The following is a 20,962-nucleotide window of genomic DNA, read 5'->3' on the forward strand; positions in this document are numbered from 1 at the left end:
GCGCCCTGCACACAGAGCCGGGAGCCACCGTCCCACCCGGTACGATGGACCCGGAATGGTACCCGCAGCATCACCAAGCATCCCGCAGCTCCCAAAGCCGCTACGATCTGATCTCATCTGCTCCCGTTTGGGCCACTTTGGGCTGAGTTCTGGCCTTTCTCCAGGGAAATGACCCATCAGCCAGCTGAACATCACATCCTCTTCATTGTCCCTCCCTATGGACTCAGCCCTCAAGACATCACTTGGTTGGTGCTGTAGCACCCAATGAACCAAGCGCGAAGCTCAGAGTCACCCTTTCATTCTTCTCCCCCCCACATCACCCATACTTTGGCCTTGAATTCCAGGGATAAACCCCACCATTGGCTCCTTTTCTGCCCTTTGCACTCCCAATTTCCCAGAGTTTCTCCAGGAAAGGATGAAGCAGGAGGCACACGCACCCCTCAGCTCTTCCCTGCTCCAGGGGCTTGGTGCAGAAGCCATGAGGCCGATGTTAAAAGCCCAAATCCCTGCAGAATTCCAGCTTTGGCTTCAGGATAGGCTGATAGAGACACTTAAACCAACCGCACCTAAAGCAAGGCACATTTTTCCAATGGGAAAGGGGAACGGAAGGTTGTTTCATCCCATTCTGCATTTCCATACAAGAGCTCTGAACAGTTCAGATGCATTTTTGCAATTCTTCTACCCAGCCCCTTCCAACGGGAAGATTCAAACCAGATCCACGGCTCCATCCCAGCGCCGCTTCCATGAATGACGTTGCTGTGCGCTCCCGGCCATTCCCGACGGAGCAGCCGCAGGTATGCACGGAGGGGCCCGTCCAATTGCTAAGTAAATATTGACTTTCAAATGCATTCCCCCCCCCCTTCTTTTCCTTTCGATTCTTCTCCTACTGCATCTAAATCCTGCGGGATCGACCTCTATAAACACAAAAAGGAGACAATTTGGGGAGGAAGAGCAGCATTCCAACGGCAGCACAACGCTGATGCTAGGAAAGGCTCCGGGTGGAATATGCGGCTCCTTTGCTGATGATCCTAGGCAGAAGTTCTTCCCTGTGAGGATGCTGGGACACTGGAATGGGTTGAATGAAGAAGCTGCCCCATCCCTGGCAGTGTTCAAGGGCAGGTTGGATGGGGCTTGGAGCAAGCTGCTCCAGTGGAAGGTGTCCCTGCCCGGGGCAGGGGATGGGAAGTGGATGAGCTTTAGGGTCCCTTCATCCCAAACCATTCCATGATTTCTCCATGAGAATCTGCCATTGCTGCTTCCCAAACTCAGACAAAAGAGGGAAGGGAAGATGGGGGGGGGGGGAAGGACAATGGATGGGAGAACGTTGCCCCTAAGGGCAGATGGAAGACAGAGGCTGCCCCAGGAGCATCCAGGAGGAAGGGGAATAACATCACATTGTGGCTCCCAAGGGCTGCTTTCATCCCACAGCCCTGCCATCACCTGACTTCAAACAGATCCAGGGGGGGAAGACGATGGAAACGGGAGCAAGGATCAGGAAATCTGGATGCGATGGGAGGAGGAATGTGCTTCCCCCCCCCCTCTCTGCCCAGCCCCTTCCCTCCCGATCCCCAGATGAAATGCATTAAAAACAAGGGGGGGGGGGGGGGGGGGGGAGAAATCATTTGCATCTTAAACCAAATTCAGAATCCCCCTCATCCCCCTCCTGCTCCAGCCCCACAGAGGGGTCCACGGAAGAAAGAGCTGGAAGGAGATGGAACCAGATGAAACGAATCCAGTAACAGAGCCTGATAATACACAACGTGCTGGGGAGGGGAGGGCAGAAGGGGCCGGCTCCAGCCACGCACTGGAGGGTGTTTGGAGGCAGATCCGTGCGGGTTTGGTTCCTTTCTCTTTTTTGCAGCTTATCTGCAATTTAAATGAAAAGGAGGGGATGAAAAAAAAACAAAAAAGGGAAGAAAAAGGCATTTGCAGCCAAGAGAAAGGGGCTTTGGATGGGCTGCAGCCGCCCTGGCCAGCAGCCACCCAAGCCAAGGGGATGCTCCGGTTCCCCCCCACCACCCCAGTCACCCCATCAGGGCTGATCCAAACCAGGCAGGGGGGGGCACAGGTTCCCCTCTACCTGCTTTATTCCCTTGGTTTGTTGTAGGAATGCTAAGTGGGATGTTTCTTCCCAGTGCTAGAAGCCAAACAGAAGAGAGTGTTCTGCACTGGAGGCAGTTATTTATGGCTTGTGGCTAAAGCTGATAACGCTTCCTCCAGAGACCTGCCTGCATTGTGCAATAAAGCAATTGCACATTATAGATTAATAGGCATTTCATCTGGGCAGCTGAAATCAAGGGGCAGAACGCCGCTGCTGGAGCTCAGCAGAGGAGCCCAGGGCTCCATGCAGCCTATGGGGCTTTGCTGGGGGCAGGAGGGTGCTGGTGCTTCCCCTGGCCGGGCCGGGCAGCAGCTCGCCAAGGCTTTCAAAGGGCTGGAGCCAGGCCAAAACCATTGGCCTTAATTCATCAGTCAACTCAATTTCGCTGCCTTCGCAAATAAGGACTTTGTCTGAGATGGGGAAACGGAGCAGAGCAGCTATTGTGGCCCCGGGAGCGGGCAGAAAGGGCCCTTTGAGAGGACACTCTGCCGGAATAAAAGTCACTTTCATCCCAGAATAATTAGCATGCTCTGAGTACACTAATTATACCGGCATAAAGGGACTCTTATTCCCGAGCAGCGCAGGGAGATGCTCTGGATTCTGGTCCACCTGCACGTGTGAACGCAGCATCAGAGGGGTGATGAGGATGTGGAGATGCAGCTCCATCTCCAGCCACCAGGTCCTCTGTGGGGAGCATCTCCCAGTGCTGGGGAGGACACGGAGCCACCACCATCTCCTGCTGTTTCCCCATGACAAAACAGTGCTGTGGCCCATACAGGGCTTCTGGCCATCACCGGCTCCCATCCTGGTCCCCAGAAGCAAACCTGACCGTCCCTGCCATGGCATGGCAAAATGTCCCATCTAACTGGTGCAGATGTTTACAGAGGAATCCGTATGGATGTGTCCGTTCAGATGCTGCATCCCAGACGCTACCCTACCCCTTGGCATCTCCATCAGTGATGAAGCGCCCGCCTGCAGCAGCCTGGATGCTCTAAGGTGGCTCCTGGGGGTCAAGGATCCTGGTTTGGCTGGTTTGACCTTCTGCAAGTTGCAGAAGCTTTAAGATTTTATATAGAGATACATATAGATATATAATTACATAGATATATAGATATACATGGGCCTGGTGGGGTTTGAGGGACGATGGCATTGGAGCAGCTGCGGAGGAGAAGACCAAGCTGGTGAGTAAGCACAACGCTGGGCTCCAAATCCACTCTTCCGCAGGGAAAACACGCTCCAGGCCACAAGAGGAGACGCTGAGGGAACCCATCTGGAAGGGCCGGGGGCTGCGGCAGGAAGCGAGGCACCGACCCAGGGATGCTGATGCGGCTCGGGGCCAATGGCCCTGCCAGGAGCAGGCAGCGGACAGGGGATGGGTGCCACGGCGTGGATGTTTCAGCTGACTTTTGGGACAGGGGGAGAACGGTCCTGTCCTTAGAAGTGAGGAGGGAAGCACCAAATGGCAAAGGCAAAGCCCAACTGACCCCGCAGCGATTGCCCCGGTGCCCCACAGCATCCGCCCCGGCTGCCGGAGCGGGAAGTATTAAACCCAAGTGCTTCCTTTTCCAAACAATAAAAAGGCACCGGGACGTGCACGGGACCAAACCCTTCCCAGCCTTCTCCCAGCTCCTCTCCCCACGCTGGGCTGTGCAGAGGGATGGGGTCCAGCACCCCAGGGAGGATGGGACCATCGCAAGCACCGCGCCTGGGGAGGCTGCAGCCCCCCTGTGCTGTGCATCATCAGCTGGAGCTGCTTTCTCAGCCACAAACTGGACAGGGATGGATGAAGAGCATCAGTGTTGGCAGCTGGGGATGGGGAACACAAGGCACACGCTGGACCCCCACTATTAGCAAGCCAGCGTGGTGCCCGTAAAGCAGAGAGAGGCAGGGGACGGTCACGGCTCAAGCATCTGCATTAATGATGATCTCAAAGGTCTTTTCCAACCCGGTTCATGCTATGATTCTATGATCCCTTTAGGCCACGCCATTCAAATTCCAAGCACAGCACCAACAGAACGGCACATCCACAGGATGCCGGCGCTTTGTGCCGCTGCAGCACCAAGAGGCAGAGCAAGGGGACCCCAGCAGGGACTCAGCCCCCATAGAACCCAACGCAGCATCACAGGGCACCGGTGCAGGGAGACGCTCGGCTCTTCATCAGCTACAAAGAGCCGCTGCGCGAATCCAGGGCCCGGTCCCCGCGCGCAGCCGGCTGCAGAACAAAGAGCTGCACCGTATGAAGTAAATGGAGGAGACTGATGTGTTCCAAAGCAGATTCCAACAACCATTTGCCCGGCAGCAAACACAAAACCCAGGCACCCCCAGCAAGGCCACGGCAGGGGAGCAGCAGCGGCGCAGCTCGCAAAGCCTTCGCCAGGCTGAAATCCTCCTCCTCGGCTACGGTGGCCAAGGGATGGACACCGGAGCCCCGCGGGCAGCGCCAAGCCTAAAGCAGCCATGAATCCCCTCGCCCCCATTATTTACCAAGCAAACCACGCTCGTGGTCACCTTCCCATCACCAGCTCACCAGGATGCGAGTGTCAGCGCCACGGTGTCCTTTGGAGAGCCAGCGTCTTGCAAGAGGCTCATTAGCCCGTTCCATTCAAGAAGCAACTTCCAACCCAACCAGACCCCCCCCCCAAAAAAGAATCTGCAACTCCCACTGATGCCTCAGGCCGCACGCTTTGGACACTGCAGATGAGCCCAGGCTGCTCTTTCCATCCCTCCCCTCGGTGGCACCGTGAGCGTGGTCCCACCGGAGTTGCTGCCAGCGAGGTCATTATCCAACATCCCAGTTGCCAGCCCCACAAGCCCTTTGCTTCACGCAGTGCTGGGACCGTCTGGGATCCTGCAGAGCATCTGCATGATTGCAGCTCCAGCCTGCTCCGTTCCCCTGGCTAAGAAAGGACATGGGGAGTCTATATTTAGCCTTAGAAATGGCTGGAGTGCGTTGGGGAAAGCAACCTCACACAACAGAATAACAACCAGCAAACCAGTCCTCGCGGCCCACCCAGTACTTTTCCTCCTTAAAATAAGAAGCAGAGAGTGAAGAAAACAAGAAGTTGGAGCCAAATGAGACAACGCTGAGAACATTCGCTGCCCGTCGCTGCTGGCCAAGGGACGGTGAATGGAAAAGGACGGGGAAGTCAACAGCAAAACCTGGTCTGTAAATAGCTCGAGTCTGGCTCGCAACGGGGAGGGAAACGCATCCCCTCAACAAGCCCTGAGGATGGAGCCGACGCACGGATTGGGAGAGGTGGCCGTGGGTCAGCTGGGGACGTCGCAGGGGCACAGAGCAAGGGGTCGATGCGTGGGGCTGGCACAAAGAAGGTGCTCGATGTGGATGTGGGAACTGAAACCGTGGCAGGGCCTGGAAGAGGAACCTCCTGCCCCAATCCCACCCGCGCGCTGATGGTGCTGAGTCAGCAGGAGCGCGGCACAGCCCGGCCCAGCCTGTGGCTCAGCACTGACCACACACCCCCACGCTGTCCTGCGGCCTCAGAACCCCCCCTCCATGCGCTCCCTCCCAGGGCAAAGGGCCCTTGCAGAGGCACGTGCTCCCTGCGCTGCTTGGAGGGGCTGAGCAGCACCCAGGTCCCCACTGAATGGCCCCCCATAGGGAGCACAGCATCCCAAAGGCAGAGCCAAAACCACAACGGTTTTGGGCTCAGCTGCCCCTGCCTCCCGTACAGGGCAGCGAAACTCGCTCACTGTGGGCATCCATCCCTGTGGGAAGGCGTCTGGAGCAGGGAACAGCAGGAGCACACAGCAGAAAGCCGGCGCAGACCCCCGCATCCCTCTAGGAACGGCAGCGATGCTCCTGGTGAGGGCAAAGGGCTCCTCACCCTGCCCCATCCTCAGCCACCCTCCCCAGTGCAGGATAATGCCCACGGCAAACACCAGGAGATAACCAGGATGCTGCTGCAGCCGGGTCCCCCCACAGCATCCCAGATGGGGAAGGAGAGGGGCTGAGCTCAACCTGCCCTTGACAGCGAGAGGATGGGGTTTGCCCTCCCACCTCGAAGCTGACACGAGGCTGTTCCTGGGGTCCCCACCTCGCAGTTGGGTTACGCAGCTTTTCCCTTCACTTGTCCCTGCTCTTCCCCTCCTGCAAGGAGACGGGGATGCCTCGTGCAGCAGAACGGAGCCGGTGGAGCAGGCAGGCAACCGGCACCGGGCATCTCACACGGGCTCATGGTGAGGAGGAACCAGAGGCAGATCCTTTGGAAGAGGCTCCCGGGAGCCAGGATTAGGGAGGACCAGGGTGGGTTTTGCTCCACATCAGCCCCGTGGGTCCTCAACACCAGAGAAGCAGCGTCACGAGCTGGAGGGCTGGAGCAGCCCCCGCTCCTGAGGAGCACACGGAACCACATGGAGAGGACATGAGGAGACACCAAAAGACAAGGGCGACGTGCGCCACAGCTGCTCCCACCTCCACACCACCCACCCAGGCTTTGGAAGCAGCAGGAAGGCAGAAAGCAACGCCTCGGTTTCACCCCAAAACAGGCACCGCTGCCAGGGATGCTCCAGCACTGCCCCATCCATCAGCACGCGCCATGGGACAGGGAGCACACGGGACAGGGGCAGCATCTCCCATGCAGGGGCAGGCTCCTGCGAGCCCCAGGATGCTCCACACAGGGCCAGCGGGTACCCTCCTGTCCTCACCATTGCATTGGAAGCGCTGCACCGAAGCACCGCAGCCCTTAACCACAGGTACTGCCAAGCCAGGAGAGGGGCAAGCCCTGCCCGCCCTCACCCGTGGCCCCATGGCTGCGTGGGGCAGCTCCGTGCCACTGGAAAGCAGCACCGTAGCTTTCCTGGTAGACAGGAGCCATGCACCGGTGCCCTTTGTCCTACTGGAATGGATTCCCCCCTATCCCCCAAGCTGGACTTTGCCTCCTGCAGCCAAAGCCAGGATCAACTGAACAGGTCCAGAGCTGCAAACAGGGGCAGTGCTTGTCTCTAGGCAAGGATGGGGACTCTGCACCCCACTGCCCACAGCATCAAGGCAGCACCGGCTCCATCACAGCTCCCAGCTTGCCCCTGGCCTGAAGCAGATCAGAGCCCAGCCAGGACCACTGGAGCCAAGCTGCCACCCTCTGTACCCCTGCCAGCTTCAAGAGCCCCTGTGCAGCCTCCTGCAGCTCCATCCCCAGCTCTCCAAGGAGCCCGCATCCTGCTGGGCTGCCCCATGGAGCAGAACCTCACCCCCAATGTCACCCCCGAAGGGAGGGCAGCCTGGCGCTGGGAGGGAGGGGTGGCTCTGCATTGGGTTTCACCCCACTCCAGCTGCTGGGGTGGAGAAGGGGCCAGAGGAACTTCCTTCCCGCACATCATCCTTCCGCAGCCTGTTTCCAAAGGCAACGCAGCTTATGCAATGAGCGATGCCCGTTCCTCCCGCCCCCGTGGACTTGGGAAGCTGCCGGCAGCTCCCAGCCACCATCCAGTGAGGATGAGGCCTATGGACATGGGGATCCTGGGGAGCGGGGTGCGAGCAGGGAAGCAGCAGGTCAGCGGTTCACCGTGCCCATCCCCAGCGGGTCAATCAACCTCTGCTCCCTGCAAGGGACACCAGTGAAGCACCCAGACCTCCAGTGGGGCGAGGAGGGATGGAAACCGCAGGCTCCAGCCTCCCGCAGCCCCAGACAGTAATGTGGGGCAGGGACCTGGCGCTCTCCCAAGCCTCCTCCTCCTCTTCCTCCATCCCCCCGACCTGGGGACAGGTCAAGCGCTGCCACCACACCAAAACCCAGCAGCTTCACTCCGAGGTGGGCGAAGAAAGGGCACAGAAAACCCATTCCCCCCCCAAAAAATAACCCTCACAGCAACCAACTGCTCCCATCCCCTGCCAGGGCCATCCGGAGGGAAGCCGTAAGCGGAAAGTGCCAACTCAGAACCCCCATTTCTCCGCTTTGAAAGGGAAAAGCAGGCTCCGGCCCCGGCATCGCAGGAACTTCTCCATGGCCGGCTCCCGGCGCGTTCGGCTGCCAGCTCCCAAACGCGCTCCCGCTGCCAAGAGCGGCCCCTCATCCGCTCAGAGCCCTCGGCCGCGGAGCTGACGAGCTCCTCAAAGTATTTACTGAATAGATCAATAAGCGCCGGGAACGCGAGGACGTGCGCAGCCTGGAAAGAAAGCGGCTGGCGGGGGGCCGGCCCGGGCCGACGGACGGGGGGGGGGGACAGCCCCAACGCTGGGTAAACATTGACCCCAGTGCCACCGCGCTGGCCACGGCCGAGCCCCGCAGCCGGGGCTGCGGCAGGAGAAGCGGCCCCAGTTATGCAAGGAGCGTGGGGCGAGGCCAAGCAGCCCCGGGGAGCTGGGGGACCCCCGCGTTAAGGGGATGCCGGGTCCCAACTTTGCTGCTTGGCTGGAGGGGGGCAAACTTCGCATTCCCGAGGAAAAGGGGGCGTCGAGGGGGGGGGGGGGGGGTGTGGAACCCCTCGGAACGGTTGAGAGCGGCCGGAGGGGGCCTGGGGGGGCGCGGGGAAGGGCGGCCCGGCCCGGTGCCCCACCCCTTCGCCCGGTGCCCTCCGTCGCTCTCCCCCTTGGCTCAGCGGGGCCGTGCTGCGCCCGCTCTGCTTTGTCACGGCGGCGCCCCCCGACCCGAGCTCCGCGCCCCCGACAGCGGCCGCGGGGCCGCGCAGCTGCGGCTCTCCCGGTCCCCCCCGTCCGTCCCCCCCCCCCGCCTCCAACCACCACCAGCCCCGCTCCCCACCGCGGGGCCCGGGCCCTGCACTCACCTTCGAGGGCGCGGGCGGCGGGCGCGGCCAGCAGGGCCAGCAGGCACCCGGCGAGGGGCAGCAGCGGCCCCATGCCGGCGGCTCGGCGGCGGCTCGGCGGCGGCTCCTCACGCCGTGCTGCCCGCGGGGCGGCGCGTCCCGGGCCCGCGCACCGACATCCGCGGAGGGAGGGGGCGCGGGGCGGGGGCGGGCGGGCGGGGGAGGGACGGGACGGGGCGGGCCGGGATGGGACGGGGCGGGCGGAACCTCGGGACCCTCCGGACCCTCCGGGCTGGGCGGCGGCGGCGGCGGAGGAGAGGAGGAGGAGGAGGAGGAGGAGGGGGGCGAGGGGAGGGAAAGGGAAAGGGGAGGGGGGGGGGCGAGAGGGGATGGATGGATGGATGGAAGGATGGATGGAGAGCGCGCGCCGCCGCGCCCGCCTGACGTCACCGGGCGCGCGCCGCCGCCGCCGTGCGCGCTCCCGTTGGGGAACGCGGGGGGGGGGGGGGGGAGACGGGGAAAGAGGAGGGGGGGGAAGAGTGAGGGGGGTCCTACGCTGCGACCGCGCGGTGCGCATGCGTGCGGGGTACCGGGACTGCTCTCCCCCCCCCCCCCGGTGCGGGCAGGAGCACGGCCCGGTGCGGGCTCGGTGTGAGCCCGGTGCGGAGCGGGCAGGCGCTGCCGCTGCTGCGTCCACGCGTGGTGCCCGGGCCCGGCGATGCCCGCCCCGGGTTCGGGGCGGAGGCGCCGCTGCGGATCAAGCACAGGACGGAGAACAAACGGTGCCCGGGACGGGGGAGCCTCGGCCCCGGTTCCCCCGCGCCCACCGGGCAGCCCCGGGTACCCTCTGCACGGGGTGGCCCTCCCAAGCACGTCCCTGCGAGCCCCCCCCCCCCCCCGATCCCCCCCCATCCCTTCCCCTCGGTGGGTCCCCGTGGGCCGGCTCCGTTTTGCCACCCCCGACACCCCCTCATCACCACGGGTATGATGTCAGAGCCGGAGCCCTGACGTCAGAGCCGGAGCCGTGACATCATTCATCTGTCACAGCATCCCGCCATGCCGCTGCCTGCACGGGGCTGAGGCCGAGTGCTGGGGGGGGGGGGGGGGGCGGTTTGCAGTCTGCAACCCCCCCCCGAGTGATGTCACTTGTTAAAACAATGACGTCACTCGGCCGTCCCACCCCGGTGAGGCAGCGGCGCTGGCAGAAGCTGCTGCGCCAGATGTTCGGGAGGAAGATCCAGATGTTCTGGGAAGCCGCCCCTGCAGAAGGGCGGGGGTTGGGGGGGGGGATGTCCCGGGGGCGGCGGCGGGGGGGGGGAGCCGAAGGGCTGCTCGGTCCCGTCCCCTCACGGGGGCCCCCGGAGGTTGCGCAAGCCCCGCCGTGTGGAGACGACCGGATTCCAGCCTCGAGTGGCCCCAGGCCAGACCCCCCCCTTCCTCGCAGGATGCTGCCCCAAACCGGGATCGGGGGGGGGGGGGAACCGACCCCACCGCCCCCCCGAACACCCGCGGCTGTGGGGGACAGCACCCGGTGCCGAGGGGGGGCAGTGAATACGGAGCCACGTCTCACGCCTGGAGCGGCCACGAGCACCGAGGGGTCAGCAGCGCCGCGGCGTGAAGAGCGTTGGGGACAACGCAGGGGAGAGAACCCAGGGCTCCGGACCGCGGGGGTCCGGCGGCGGCTCTGCCCCGGCAGCCCCCGCCCCGGTGGCACCGGCGGAGCGGCAGCGCTCCCTGGCGGCCCCGCCGTGGCCCTTCCCGATGCGGCCCCCTCCGCTCCGCTGAGGGCTGTCGGAGCAGCCCCGGGACCACCCGGGGTGGGCAACGGACCCGTCCGATCCCAGCGTGGGCATCCCCGTGCAGGGACCCCGCTCCCGTCCTCGGGCCGGCACAGGACGGGGCACGGGACCGGCTGCGGGGTGCGGGAGCGGGGTGCGTGGGTACCAGAAACGGGGCAGATTCGGGGCGGGGGGCGGGCGGTGTCACCGGGCGGGCGCGGGGCTCGGGCAGGTCCCTGCGGTGGCCGCGGGTGCCGGTGTCGGGGCCGTTCCATTGCCGGTGCCCCCCCCCCCCGCACGCACCCGCCGCCGCCTCCGCGTCTCCTCCCCCTTCCTGGTGCTCGGCGCTTTCCGCCGGAGCGGGGCAGCCGCGGGACCCGGCCCGGCCGCGCCCGCAGCCGCCATGGAGTGAGGGGTGCGCGGCCCGGCCCGGCCGCCCCCCACGACCGGCGGCTCCCCCCCAGGTAACGGCGCCGCGGGAGGGACGGGGGAGCGGGGCCGGGACCGGCGGTGGGGCCGAGGCCTCCGTGGAGCGCCCGTTCGGGGGGGGCCGTCACGGCTCCGGCCGCTGCGGGGGAGCGGAGGCACTGCCCGGTGTCACTGCGGCGTTTTGGGGTGCGGTGGGGAAGGGGCTCCGGGTCTGCGGGAGCCAGGGCTGGGTTGAGCTGGGCTTGGGCCGGCGTCGAGGCTCCCGTTGGCCGCGTAGGTGGCCGTAGGAAGAGCTTCCAGTGGCAGGGAGCGTCCGGTTGAGGCAGCCCCTGCGGGGCCCGCAGGGTCCTCCCTCCCTGCAGCGCCATCCCTGGGGTCCCAGCGACCAGGACCGTGGTGCTGTGGCCACGGAGTGGTGCCCCCCCCCCCCCCCAGCACCATGGGGAAGCCGAGGCCTGGTGAGCAGCAGTGGGGTCTCTCAGGCTGCATCCCTATGGAGGCAAAGGTGGAGCAGAGCCCAGGTGTCAAGGACCGCAAAGCCTCGGAGCGTCTGACCCGGAAAAAGCCCCGGGGAAAGCTCTGCTCCGTGCCCGGGAGGATGAGGAGGGTGCAGAGGGATGTGCGTACCCACAGCCCGCCAGCTCCCGGCACTGGGCTGGGACACGGCCAAGGGCAAGGGGGAGCTGGCCAGGAGTGGGGTCCCTCCCGGTCCCCAAGGGTAGGGGCTGCATTCTGCTGCCAGGAGGTGCCTGTGCTGGATGAGTAACAGCAGTGAGGGCCACGGCAGCTCTGGCCTCAAGGATGGGGACTTGGTTTCCCTGTGAGTGAGCAGAAAGCCCCTGCTCGGAGCACAGGGGTCCCTGATCCCCCCTCCTGCACCCGGGCTCCTCCACCAGCGCTGCCGAGGAGGCAAAGTGGCCCCTTGGGTAGAGGAGGAAGCGAAAGCGGCTGCGCCGGGGTGGTTCGGGCAGGGGGAGCGGGCTCGGGGCACACCCCGGGGCCGTATCCTGCCGCGGGGTTTCCCCGGGAGGCAGCTCCCTGGCCGAGCACGTGTCCCCATTGGGGGCCCGAATGTGGCTTCCCCGGCCGCATCTCACCTCCCTGCTGCCGCATCAGGCCTGGCCACTTGCTGCCAAGGGAGCCTCTGCTCCCGAGTGCCACCTTGGGGGTATGAGCCCTGTGGGAGATGGGGACGCATCTGCAGTGGTTGGGGTAGGTGCGTGGTTGTCCTGGGGCAAGGGTCTGGAGCTCTGTCCCCTGTCACTCCCCTGTTTCCTTCTCCAAAGCGCTGTGGAGGTGCTGATGCAGCGAACGCTGCGTGGCCTGATCCTGTGGCGGCGCAGGGTGCTGGGCCTTGGCAGGGAAACGCTCTTCTGCAGAAAGAGCAGAGGAGGAAAACATGGAAAGGAGGGGAGGAAGAAAACAGGGCACGGCTGAGCCGAAGGAGCTGCTGTGATGGATGCCAGGAGGGGACGGGCCTGTCCCCACCCTTGGAGCTCCTTCGAGCCGTTGTCCCCTGGGTTGGAAGGGAGCTGGGATCCGGGGAGGAGGAGCCCAGCACCTCCTGCACCCTCCGAGCATATTCAGGCATGCCCAGCTTTAGGTCCCAGGTTACCACTTCCCACCCAGCTGCTTTCTCCCAAGCAGAAATACAGGTTTGAATCTGTATTCAGATAAGAGGGGAGGATGGGGATTGCATCCCGAGGTGCACCAGAGGCTGCTTTTCCCCTCTCGCTTCCCCGCATCCCGGCAGCTGCCATCTCCCCGATGGCACGGGCAGAACGAGGGCAGCCCCGGGGTGTCCCTTGTCGCAGCCGCGGCGCGGTTGTTGTGCGCTCCGGGGTCGACGTTGCCCCAGTGATGCCGGCTTCCTTCCCCTCGCACCGCTCCTCAGAGCCGCCCCGGCAGCTCCACCTCCGCCACCGTGACGTGACGCGGCTCCTCTTTGCGGTCGGGGCACGGGAAGCCAACCCTCGGGGTCCCGGAGCCATCCCGGAGCCATCCCGGACGTGTCCGAGCCGCAGGATCCGGTCTCTGCCCCCGGGGAACCGGCAGCGAGGTGCGTCCGCAGCCGGCGCAGAGACCCCCTCCCCTCCTCCGCTTTCCTCCCGTGCTGGGCCCTATGAGCGGGGCAGGGGGAGGAAGGGGATGGAGCCGTTTGGAAGAGGCACGGAGCGGGCAGGGAAGGGTTCTCGGAGCTGCAATGCCGGGGACTGGAGGAGCCGCGACAGCGCCCACCCCCAGCGCTGGAATTCCCGGCGGAGTTTCCCATCTAACGCCTCATTCCAGGCCTCTTCGTGCTTTCCATGACCCCGCTGTTTACGGGGAGCGGCTGCGGAACGGTTCGGGGTGGTTCTGGGGAGCAGCAGAGCAGTCTCACGCTCTTCCTGCTCCCCCAGTGCTTCTCCCATCTCTCCTGTCCCCTCCCCATTGTCCTTGTACATTGCCCACGGCAGAAGGCACAGGGATTCCCCAGAGATGCAGGAAACCGAGGCACAAGCTGGCTCCCCGCCTGACCAGGATTGCCCAAGAGGCTGATCCTGGATCAGCTCCTTCTTCCTGCTCCTCCTCCTCTGCAGCAGCCCTGACCCCACGGAGCAGCAGGTTCAGATGGTGCAGGGACAAGCAGCAGCTCTCGGAGGAGCTGGGCTGGGGGCTCTGGGTGCTGCCCTATGGCCCCTCTCCTGTTTCTCCGCAGTTCCCAAGATGTCTCTCTGGAGCATCGTCTCCCATATGCCACCGGAGGAATTCAGTGGGCTCTTCACGGAGTTTCCCCGGAGCCTGCGCTGTGTCCTGGCTGACTGGCTGGAGACCCAGCCCTGGTGAGGCCCCGGAGCCACTGTCTCTTCACCGGGGACTGTAGCAACAGGACAAGGGGTGATGGGTTTAAACTGAAACAGGGGAAGTTCAGGTTAGATATAAGGAAGAAGTTCTTTACTGTGAGGGTGCTGAGGCGCTGGCACAGGGTGCCCAAGGATGCTGTGAATGCTCCATCCCTGGCAGTGTTCAAGGCCAGGCCGGACGGAGCCTTGAGTGACCTGGTTTAGTGTGAGGAATCCCTGCCCATGGCAGGGGGTTGGAACCGGATGATCTTGGGGTCCTTCCCAACCCAAATCAGTCCAGGATCCTATGGTGGAGGCAGACGCACGTTTGGGATCGGTTTTGGGAGGTCACATCCTCTCCAGGGAACCCTCTTGCCCTTGTTCATGCACCAAATTGCCCCCACAAACACAGCCAGCACTGGGTGGCAGCAGGCAGGCTGCTGTCCCCTTCCTCCATGGCGCAAGTGTGTGGCTCAGGGTTGCACAGGGGATGGTGGAGGATTCCTGCCCATCCACCAAGCCCTTCTTCCCTCTCCAGGGAGTTCATCAATGGCTCGGATGCCTTCTGCACCAGCGTGGCCAGCGGGATGCTCTCGGCCATGCTGGAGAAGCTCCGCAGTGCTGCCAGCAGCGATGGGCAGCAGTGCCAGATCCTCCAGCAAGTCAATGGCATCGAGGTGCGTGGCGCTGGGCACGGGGCTCCTTGGGGCCGGGTCGCACTGGGGTCCATTTGGTTCTGTTCTGCTTCTGCTTTGGTTCAAGCGCTGCTTGAAGGGGTCGATGCCCCCCTCGTGGAAGGCCAGCGCCATCCAGAAGCAATGAGCTTGCGTGGACTCAGCCGCTGGGGGCTTTGGGGTGCTGCCAGCCCCCACCTCACCAGATGTTCCCCATGTTCTGCTTGAGCAGCCGATGCCTCCTTCCTCCACACCCTGTGCTCTGTGCCATGCCTTGCGCCGTGCCACGGTTCCTCCTGCTGCATGGGCATGGGCATGGGCATGGGCATGCGCTGGGTTTCTTTCCTGGGCTTTCCCTCTGTACCGAGGTCTGGTTGAGCCACTTTCTGTCTCTCTTCCACCTTCTGATTGCAGATTTAACCCCTCTGCTCTCTGCTGCCAGCGAAGCTCTTAGCGTAAGGGCTGAGTGCTGCCCATTCTGGCTGCAAGCTCTGGTTTTTGGGTAACAGACACTTCTAATATCCAGCGTTTGGGAAGGGGTCAGCTGCAGTGGTAACTTGCAGGGCACGGGGTGGCTTTCCAAAGCTTTTTGAAGCTGCTGTAGGAAAACACGCGGGCGTTTCAGCGGAGGGTGTTTAAACGAGAGCCACGCTCCCGTGTTCCCTCCTCCTCATCCCGTAACAGCAAACCCGTATCTCTCCCGAGCTCCCTGCTGCATCCAAGGGAGGCAAAGGCCTGGAGCTGGCTGGTGGGAGACCAAACCTGGCCCTTCTGTCCCCCGGTGCTGTTGTCCAGACATGGGGCTGGAGCAAAGGGTCCGGGTTGGTTGCACGGGAAGCATCCGACATTCCTGGTTTGGGAAGTAGCTGATGCGGGAAGTGCGTGCAGGCCGGAGGAGATGATGTGGGACACAGGGAGCGGAGCCAGGAGGGAAATTCCTCTGCTTGCGTTCTATGGAAGGCATGGATCCACGCGGGCCAGGCCAGCCGGGAGGATCTTCCCCGGGTGTCGGGCTTGGGGTACTTGGCAGCAATGGGGGGTTTGCTTTGGTTGGATTGTTTGCCCAGTCCGGTTCTCGTTTCAAATGGATTCATTCATGTTTTGATGCACAGCTCAGGGTGGGAATTACCAGCATTCCAATGGCTCGGGTCATGAAAGCCTGACTTAGCACCAGAACGCATGGATAGGGTGGGAGGATGCTGGGGCTGCGGGGATCATATCCTGCCCCACTGATGCTCTGCATCCCCGCAGAACATGTACCGGCGGGACCCGCTGCGCCTGGTGTCCATCCTGAGAGCGATCCTGGATGGGGAGAAAGCCGCTGTGCTCAAGAGGGTGCGTGGTCCCTGCTCCCCTCCCGCGGCACCCCAGGGCGTGGGGTGGGCTCTGGGCGCTGCTCACCACGCTCTGCTCTGCCCCAGGACCGTCACCTCCCGCTCAGCTTCCACCGGCGGCAGGAGGAGCTCAAGTTCAACGTGGGCCTGCAGCGGCTGCAGCATCGCGTGCGCCGGATCCAGGCGCTGCGGGATGGTCCCACAGGTGAGGGGATGCATCAGGATGGGGCCCACGGAGCAGCGTGTCCCGCAGTACTCAGCCACCATCTCCCCACACTAACGGGGCTGCCCCATCCTTCTCCACAGCCTCTTTGCAGGACCCACAGCTAAAGACGGAAGCAAAAGCCTCAGAGAGCGTGAGTGGGGTCTGGGTACCAGGCGGAAGAGCAGCATCTCTGGGGCAGGAGAGGGTTTGGTGCCCTGCAGGAGGTGGCACAGGGCCGTGGGTTGATGCCCCGCAGGAGCTGCCCACCCTGATCCTGGAGGCTGTGAAAGAGCTGGAGGCGGCCAAGCAGCAGGTACTGAAGAGGATCCAGATCTGGAAGAGGCAGCAGCAGCTGGCAGGGAATGGGGCTCAATTTGAGGAGAACCTGGCCCCGCTGCAGAAGAGGTGAGTGGCACAGGGCAGGGATGGGGGGACCCGGAGCAGGACCGTGGCTGAGGATCCCCCGTTCCCCTTGGTTCAGATGCGAGAACCTGGTCGAGGTTCACTTCCAGCTGCATCAACAAGTGATGGGAGTGAGCGCGGAGCTGGGGGCTGAGCTGGTACCCAGGCTCCAGGAGCGGCTCAATGAGGTCTTATCCAGCCTGGTCAAGAGGTAACGGTGGCATTGGGGTGAAGGGGGGGGCTCTGCAGCGGGGGGTGTTGTGCTGAGCACCATCGGTACCTGTGTCCCCAGCTCCTTCCTGGTGGAGAAGCAGCCCCCGCAGGTCCTGAAGACCCAAACCAAGTTCCAAGCCAGTGTCCGGTTCCTGCTGGGCCCGCGGCTGCTGAAGGCATCGGCCAAGCCCTACATGGTGCGGGCTGAAATGGTGACGGAGAAGCAGGCTCGGGAGCTGGCGCTCAGCGCCTACAGCAGCACCCTCAGGTGAGGGGGCCGGGGGCTCAGCACAGGGTGAGGGGGCTGCAGGTGGCAACCATAGCCCCTGAGCTCTTCCTCCGCCCCAGCGAGAGCACCGGGGAGATCATGCACAACGTGGTGGCCCTGGAGACCAACCCCACCAGCGGGACCTGCTGCGCCAACTTCAAGAACGTGGTGAGGGGCCGTCAGCGAGGGATGGGGTGGGGATGGGAGCTTTGGGATGAGGTAGGATGGGATGAGATGGGATGGGATAGGATGGGGTGGGATGGGGTGGGGTGGGATGGGAGCTTTGGGATGAGGTAGGATGGGATGAGATGGGATGGGATGAGATGGGATGGGATAGGATGGGGTGGGATGGGGTGGGATGGGATGGGATGGGAGCTTTGGGATGGGATGGGATGGGATGAGATGAGATGGGATGGGGTGGGATGGGAGCTATGGGATGAGATGGGGTGGGGTGGGATGGGAGCTTTGGGATGGGACAGGATGGGAGCTTTGGGATGGGATGGGATGGGAGCTTTGGGATGGGATAGGGTGGGATGGGAGCTTTGGGATGGGATGGGATGGAATGGGATGGGGTGGGATGGGATGGGATGAGCTGAGAGCTTTTGGATGGGGTGGGATGGGAGCTTTGGGATGGGAGGGGATGAGATGGGAGCTTTGGGTTGGGATGAGGTGGGATGGGATGGGATGAGATGGGATGGGATGGGATGAGGTGGGGTGGGAGCTTTGGGATGGGATGGGGGTCTCCAAGGCTTGCCCAGCGGTGATGCTCAGCTCTCCCCCTGCCCAGCTGCTGAAGAAGATCAAGCGCTGCGAGCGGAAGGGGTCCGAGTCGGTGACGGAGGAGAAGTGCGCGGTCCTGTTCAGCACCTCCGTGGCCCTGACCGCCAGCAACCTCTCCATCCACCTCCAGGTACCAGCACCATGGCCACGGGATAGGGCTGGACAATGCCATGTCCCCTATGGGACACCCTGGTCCGTCCTGGGCAGCCCCATCTCGCTCAGGGTGGCCTCAGGACTCATTGGGGGGCCGTTGTCTCTGCCCCCAGGTCCTGTCTCTGCCCATCGTGGTCATTGTCCATGGGAACCAGGACAACAACGCCAAAGCCACGGTCCTGTGGGATAACGCCTTCTCCGAGATCGTGAGTGCCACAGGACGAGGAGATGCCGGGATGCTGGGGTTGGGTCCGGCTCCGGGATGGAAGCATCCTGACGCCCTCCTGCCCTGCCCCAGGACCGGGTGCCCTTCGTGGTGGCCGAGCGGGTGCCCTGGGACAAGATGTGCGACACGCTGAACCTGAAGTTCATGGCCGAGGTGCAGACCACCAAAGGGCTCCTCAAGGAGCACTACTTCTTCCTGGCGCAGAAGATCTTTAATGACTACAGTGCCAGCCTCGAGGACTTCCAGAGCCGCAGCGTGTCCTGGGCCCAGTTCAATAAGGTTACTGGGAGAGCTGGTCTGGGCGAGCAGGGACCAGCGTGGCCCTGGGCATCCTCACACCCTCCCTTCTACCCCAGGAGATCCTGCCCAGTCGGGGATTCACCTTCTGGCAGTGGTTTGACGGAGTCCTGGACCTCACCAAGAGGTGCCTCAAGAGTTACTGGTCCGATAGGTGGGTACTCGGGGCCAAGCGGGATTCGGGAGCAGCTCCAGGGCCAGACCTGGGGATCCCCGGTCCCATCTGCGCATCCCTGCAGGCTCATCATCGGCTTCATCAGCAAGCAGTACGTCTGCAAGCTCCTGAGCACGGAGCCCGATGGGACCTTCCTGCTGCGCTTCAGCGACTCCGAGATCGGGGGTGTCACCATTGCCTACGTTATCCGGGGCAAGGATGGTGCGTTGGGGGGCACGGGGGCTGCTCTCAATGCTGTCACCATGGCCTGGGGACATCGGGTGTTACGGGCTCATGATGGAGCCTTGTGCTGTCTCCCTTCAGGCTCCAGCCAGGTGGAGAACATCCAACCCTTCTCTGCCAAGGACCTGTCCATCCGCTCCCTTGGCGACCGCATCCGGGACCTGGGGCAGCTCCGCAACCTCTACCCCAACACCCCCAAGGACCAGGCGTTCGGGAGCCACTACAACAGTGAGCAGGAGGGGAGCAGAGATGGGCAATGCTATGGGGAGCTCAGAGGGCTTTGAGCAGAGGGGCAGAGAGGGTTGGCATGGCTGGGGTGGTGGGTGATGGATGCTTCTCCTCTCGGAGCAGAAGAGCAGACAGGCAAGGACGGCCGGGGTTATGTCTCCACCGCCATCAAGATGACAGTGGAAAGCGAAAGGTGGGTGTTTGTGCGAGATCCCCCATAGGGATCTTGAGCCTCCCATAGGGATCCCAAATCCCATCATGGGCTGCACTGGAGCACATCTCTGAGCACTGACTCGCCCATGCCCGGAGGCTGGACCACACCAGCCCTGTGCCCATGGCAACGATGCGCTTGCAGGGACCAGCATCCCCAGAGCGCTGCAGGGACCCTCCCCAAGGCCGAGGCCTCCCCGCTTCCGATGTTCAACCTGCCCATGCTGCAGCCCGAGGGCCTGCAGCCGGTCCTCAGCCCCATGTGGTGAGTGCCCGGGGCAGAGGCAGCCGCACCGGGGTGCAGGGGGGTGCTAACACCTCCATGTGTCTATTGCAGCCCCCCCGCTCCCTTCTGCCCCCCACCCATCCCCACGGGTTACCCCACGGGTGAGAGCAGCGTCAACGTGATGGTCACCAACAACCTCAGGTCCTCCTTCCCCAGGTAGGAGCGGTGCTGGTTGAAGGCACTGGGGGCAGGTTGGGCCCCCCCATAGCCCCCATGGAGGGGGGTGTTTCCCCATGTGCTCCTCCTCCCCGCAGCACATCCCCGATGCTTTCTCCATCCCTGGCCATGGAGCCTCCACTGCCTCGCTGCGAGGACCTTGCCTTCAGGAACCCATTGTAAGACCTGGCACATGGGTATGGGGGGGGACCCGGCCCTGACCCCCCCCCTTCTCCCAGCCCAAGGGACCTTTCCTAGCTGAGCAGTGCTCCCAGTACCCTTCTGCTGACCCAGTCAAGCACTTCCCCTCTGGGGGAGCACCAAGGGGGTACCCCATGGTTTACATCACCACCACCACCCCCCTTTCTTTGCCCCCCCCAGGCCCTTCATGCCCAACCAGTACATGACTGGGGAGGCCTCACAGATGCTGTCGGGGGGGCCCTCGCCGGAACCGCAGGATGAGGAGATGCTCGAGCTGGCCCCATTGACGCTGATGGTGGACCCACCGCTGCAGAGCACCCAGAGGTGGTAAGTACATGGTGAGGGGGGGGACACCATTGGGGTGCCCGAGGGGGGGGGATGCCCTGCATCACCCTATGCCTGCCTTGCCCAGGCTGCCCAGCATGGACCAGCAGCCCTGCTCCGACCTGGACCAGTTCCTGCAGGAGATGTCAGTGGAGGGGACCCCCTTCCCGCCCCCCCCCCAGCACAGTGGGTACCCCAATGCCTCCTGCTGGGGCCTGGGGGAGTCCCGCTGGGAAGACAGCATCCGACCGGGGCACGTGTGAGGGGGATGCTGGGGAGGGGACATTGGACTGTGCCCCCCCCCCCCCAGCAAAGCATCACTGGGTTGATATGGGCTTGGGGGGGGGGGGGGGGCGGATTTTGGGTAACACTTGGGTGAATCTGCTGCACTTTGGAGCCTGGAGCTGCCGCCCTGGATGGAGGGACCCCCCCCAGCCCCCAGTGTGTGACACAGCCCCCCCATACCACAGGCCACACATCGGGACCCCCTCACTAGAGCCCAGCGATAGCGCTTGCTTTGGGGTTTGTGAGGTGTGTGTGTGTCCCCCCCCAAGATGGGAGTGGGGTTGCAGTGGGGTGAGGGGGGGGTGGCGTGGGGGGGGGGGGGGGGGGGCAGGGACATAAGCCATAAAATAAAGTTTTATTCCCAAATAACAAAATAAATAATCTCCTGTACACGTTACAAAGGAGGAGGCGCCGCGAACGCTCGAGAAAGACACCACAGTCCTACGGGGGGGGGGGACACACAGGGGGACATG

At 63.5% G+C, this 20,962-nt stretch overlaps 2 protein-coding genes across 9 annotated transcripts in view; one reads left to right on the forward strand and one right to left on the reverse strand.

Annotated features, from left to right (window-relative positions):
- Positions 1 to 8,937, reverse strand: part of LRP1 (LDL receptor related protein 1) — a 65,175-nt gene extending 56,238 nt beyond the window's left edge. Inside the window, exon 1 of the mRNA XM_065659493.1 lies at positions 8,843 to 8,937. Coding sequence (XP_065515565.1) covers positions 8,843 to 8,915 — 73 coding nt within the window. The 5' untranslated portion in view covers positions 8,916 to 8,937. The remainder of the gene's footprint in view (positions 1 to 8,842) is intronic.
- Positions 8,938 to 10,924: 1,987 nt separating this feature from the next.
- Positions 10,925 to 20,890, forward strand: STAT6 (signal transducer and activator of transcription 6). Of its 8 annotated transcripts, none has more exons than XM_065659486.1 (22): positions 10,925 to 11,063; positions 13,485 to 13,850; positions 14,389 to 14,527; positions 15,776 to 15,859; positions 15,946 to 16,063; positions 16,165 to 16,214; positions 16,320 to 16,468; positions 16,545 to 16,676; positions 16,758 to 16,946; positions 17,027 to 17,114; positions 17,734 to 17,856; positions 17,993 to 18,085; positions 18,178 to 18,384; positions 18,462 to 18,556; positions 18,642 to 18,778; positions 18,881 to 19,027; positions 19,151 to 19,220; positions 19,383 to 19,502; positions 19,575 to 19,679; positions 19,778 to 19,858; positions 20,061 to 20,207; positions 20,293 to 20,890. In XM_065659486.1, exons 2-22 carry the CDS (start codon positions 13,639 to 13,641, stop codon positions 20,465 to 20,467), a joined length of 2,661 nt encoding a protein of 886 aa, XP_065515558.1. In that variant the 5' UTR covers positions 10,925 to 11,063; positions 13,485 to 13,638; the 3' UTR covers positions 20,468 to 20,890. The 8 variants fall into 8 exon arrangements, with proteins under 8 accessions (XP_065515558.1, XP_065515560.1, XP_065515556.1 ...); XM_065659488.1 differs by having other exon boundaries at positions 13,727 to 13,850; XM_065659483.1 differs by lacking the exon at positions 10,925 to 11,063 and adding an exon at positions 11,224 to 13,087 and having other exon boundaries at positions 13,727 to 13,850.
- The last annotated feature ends 72 nt before the right edge of the window (positions 20,891 to 20,962 follow it).

The sequence above is a fragment of the Lathamus discolor genome, chromosome 23 (genome assembly GCF_037157495.1).
Source record: "Lathamus discolor isolate bLatDis1 chromosome 23, bLatDis1.hap1, whole genome shotgun sequence".
In the NCBI taxonomy this organism is placed as follows: Eukaryota; Metazoa; Chordata; class Aves; order Psittaciformes; family Psittacidae; genus Lathamus; species Lathamus discolor.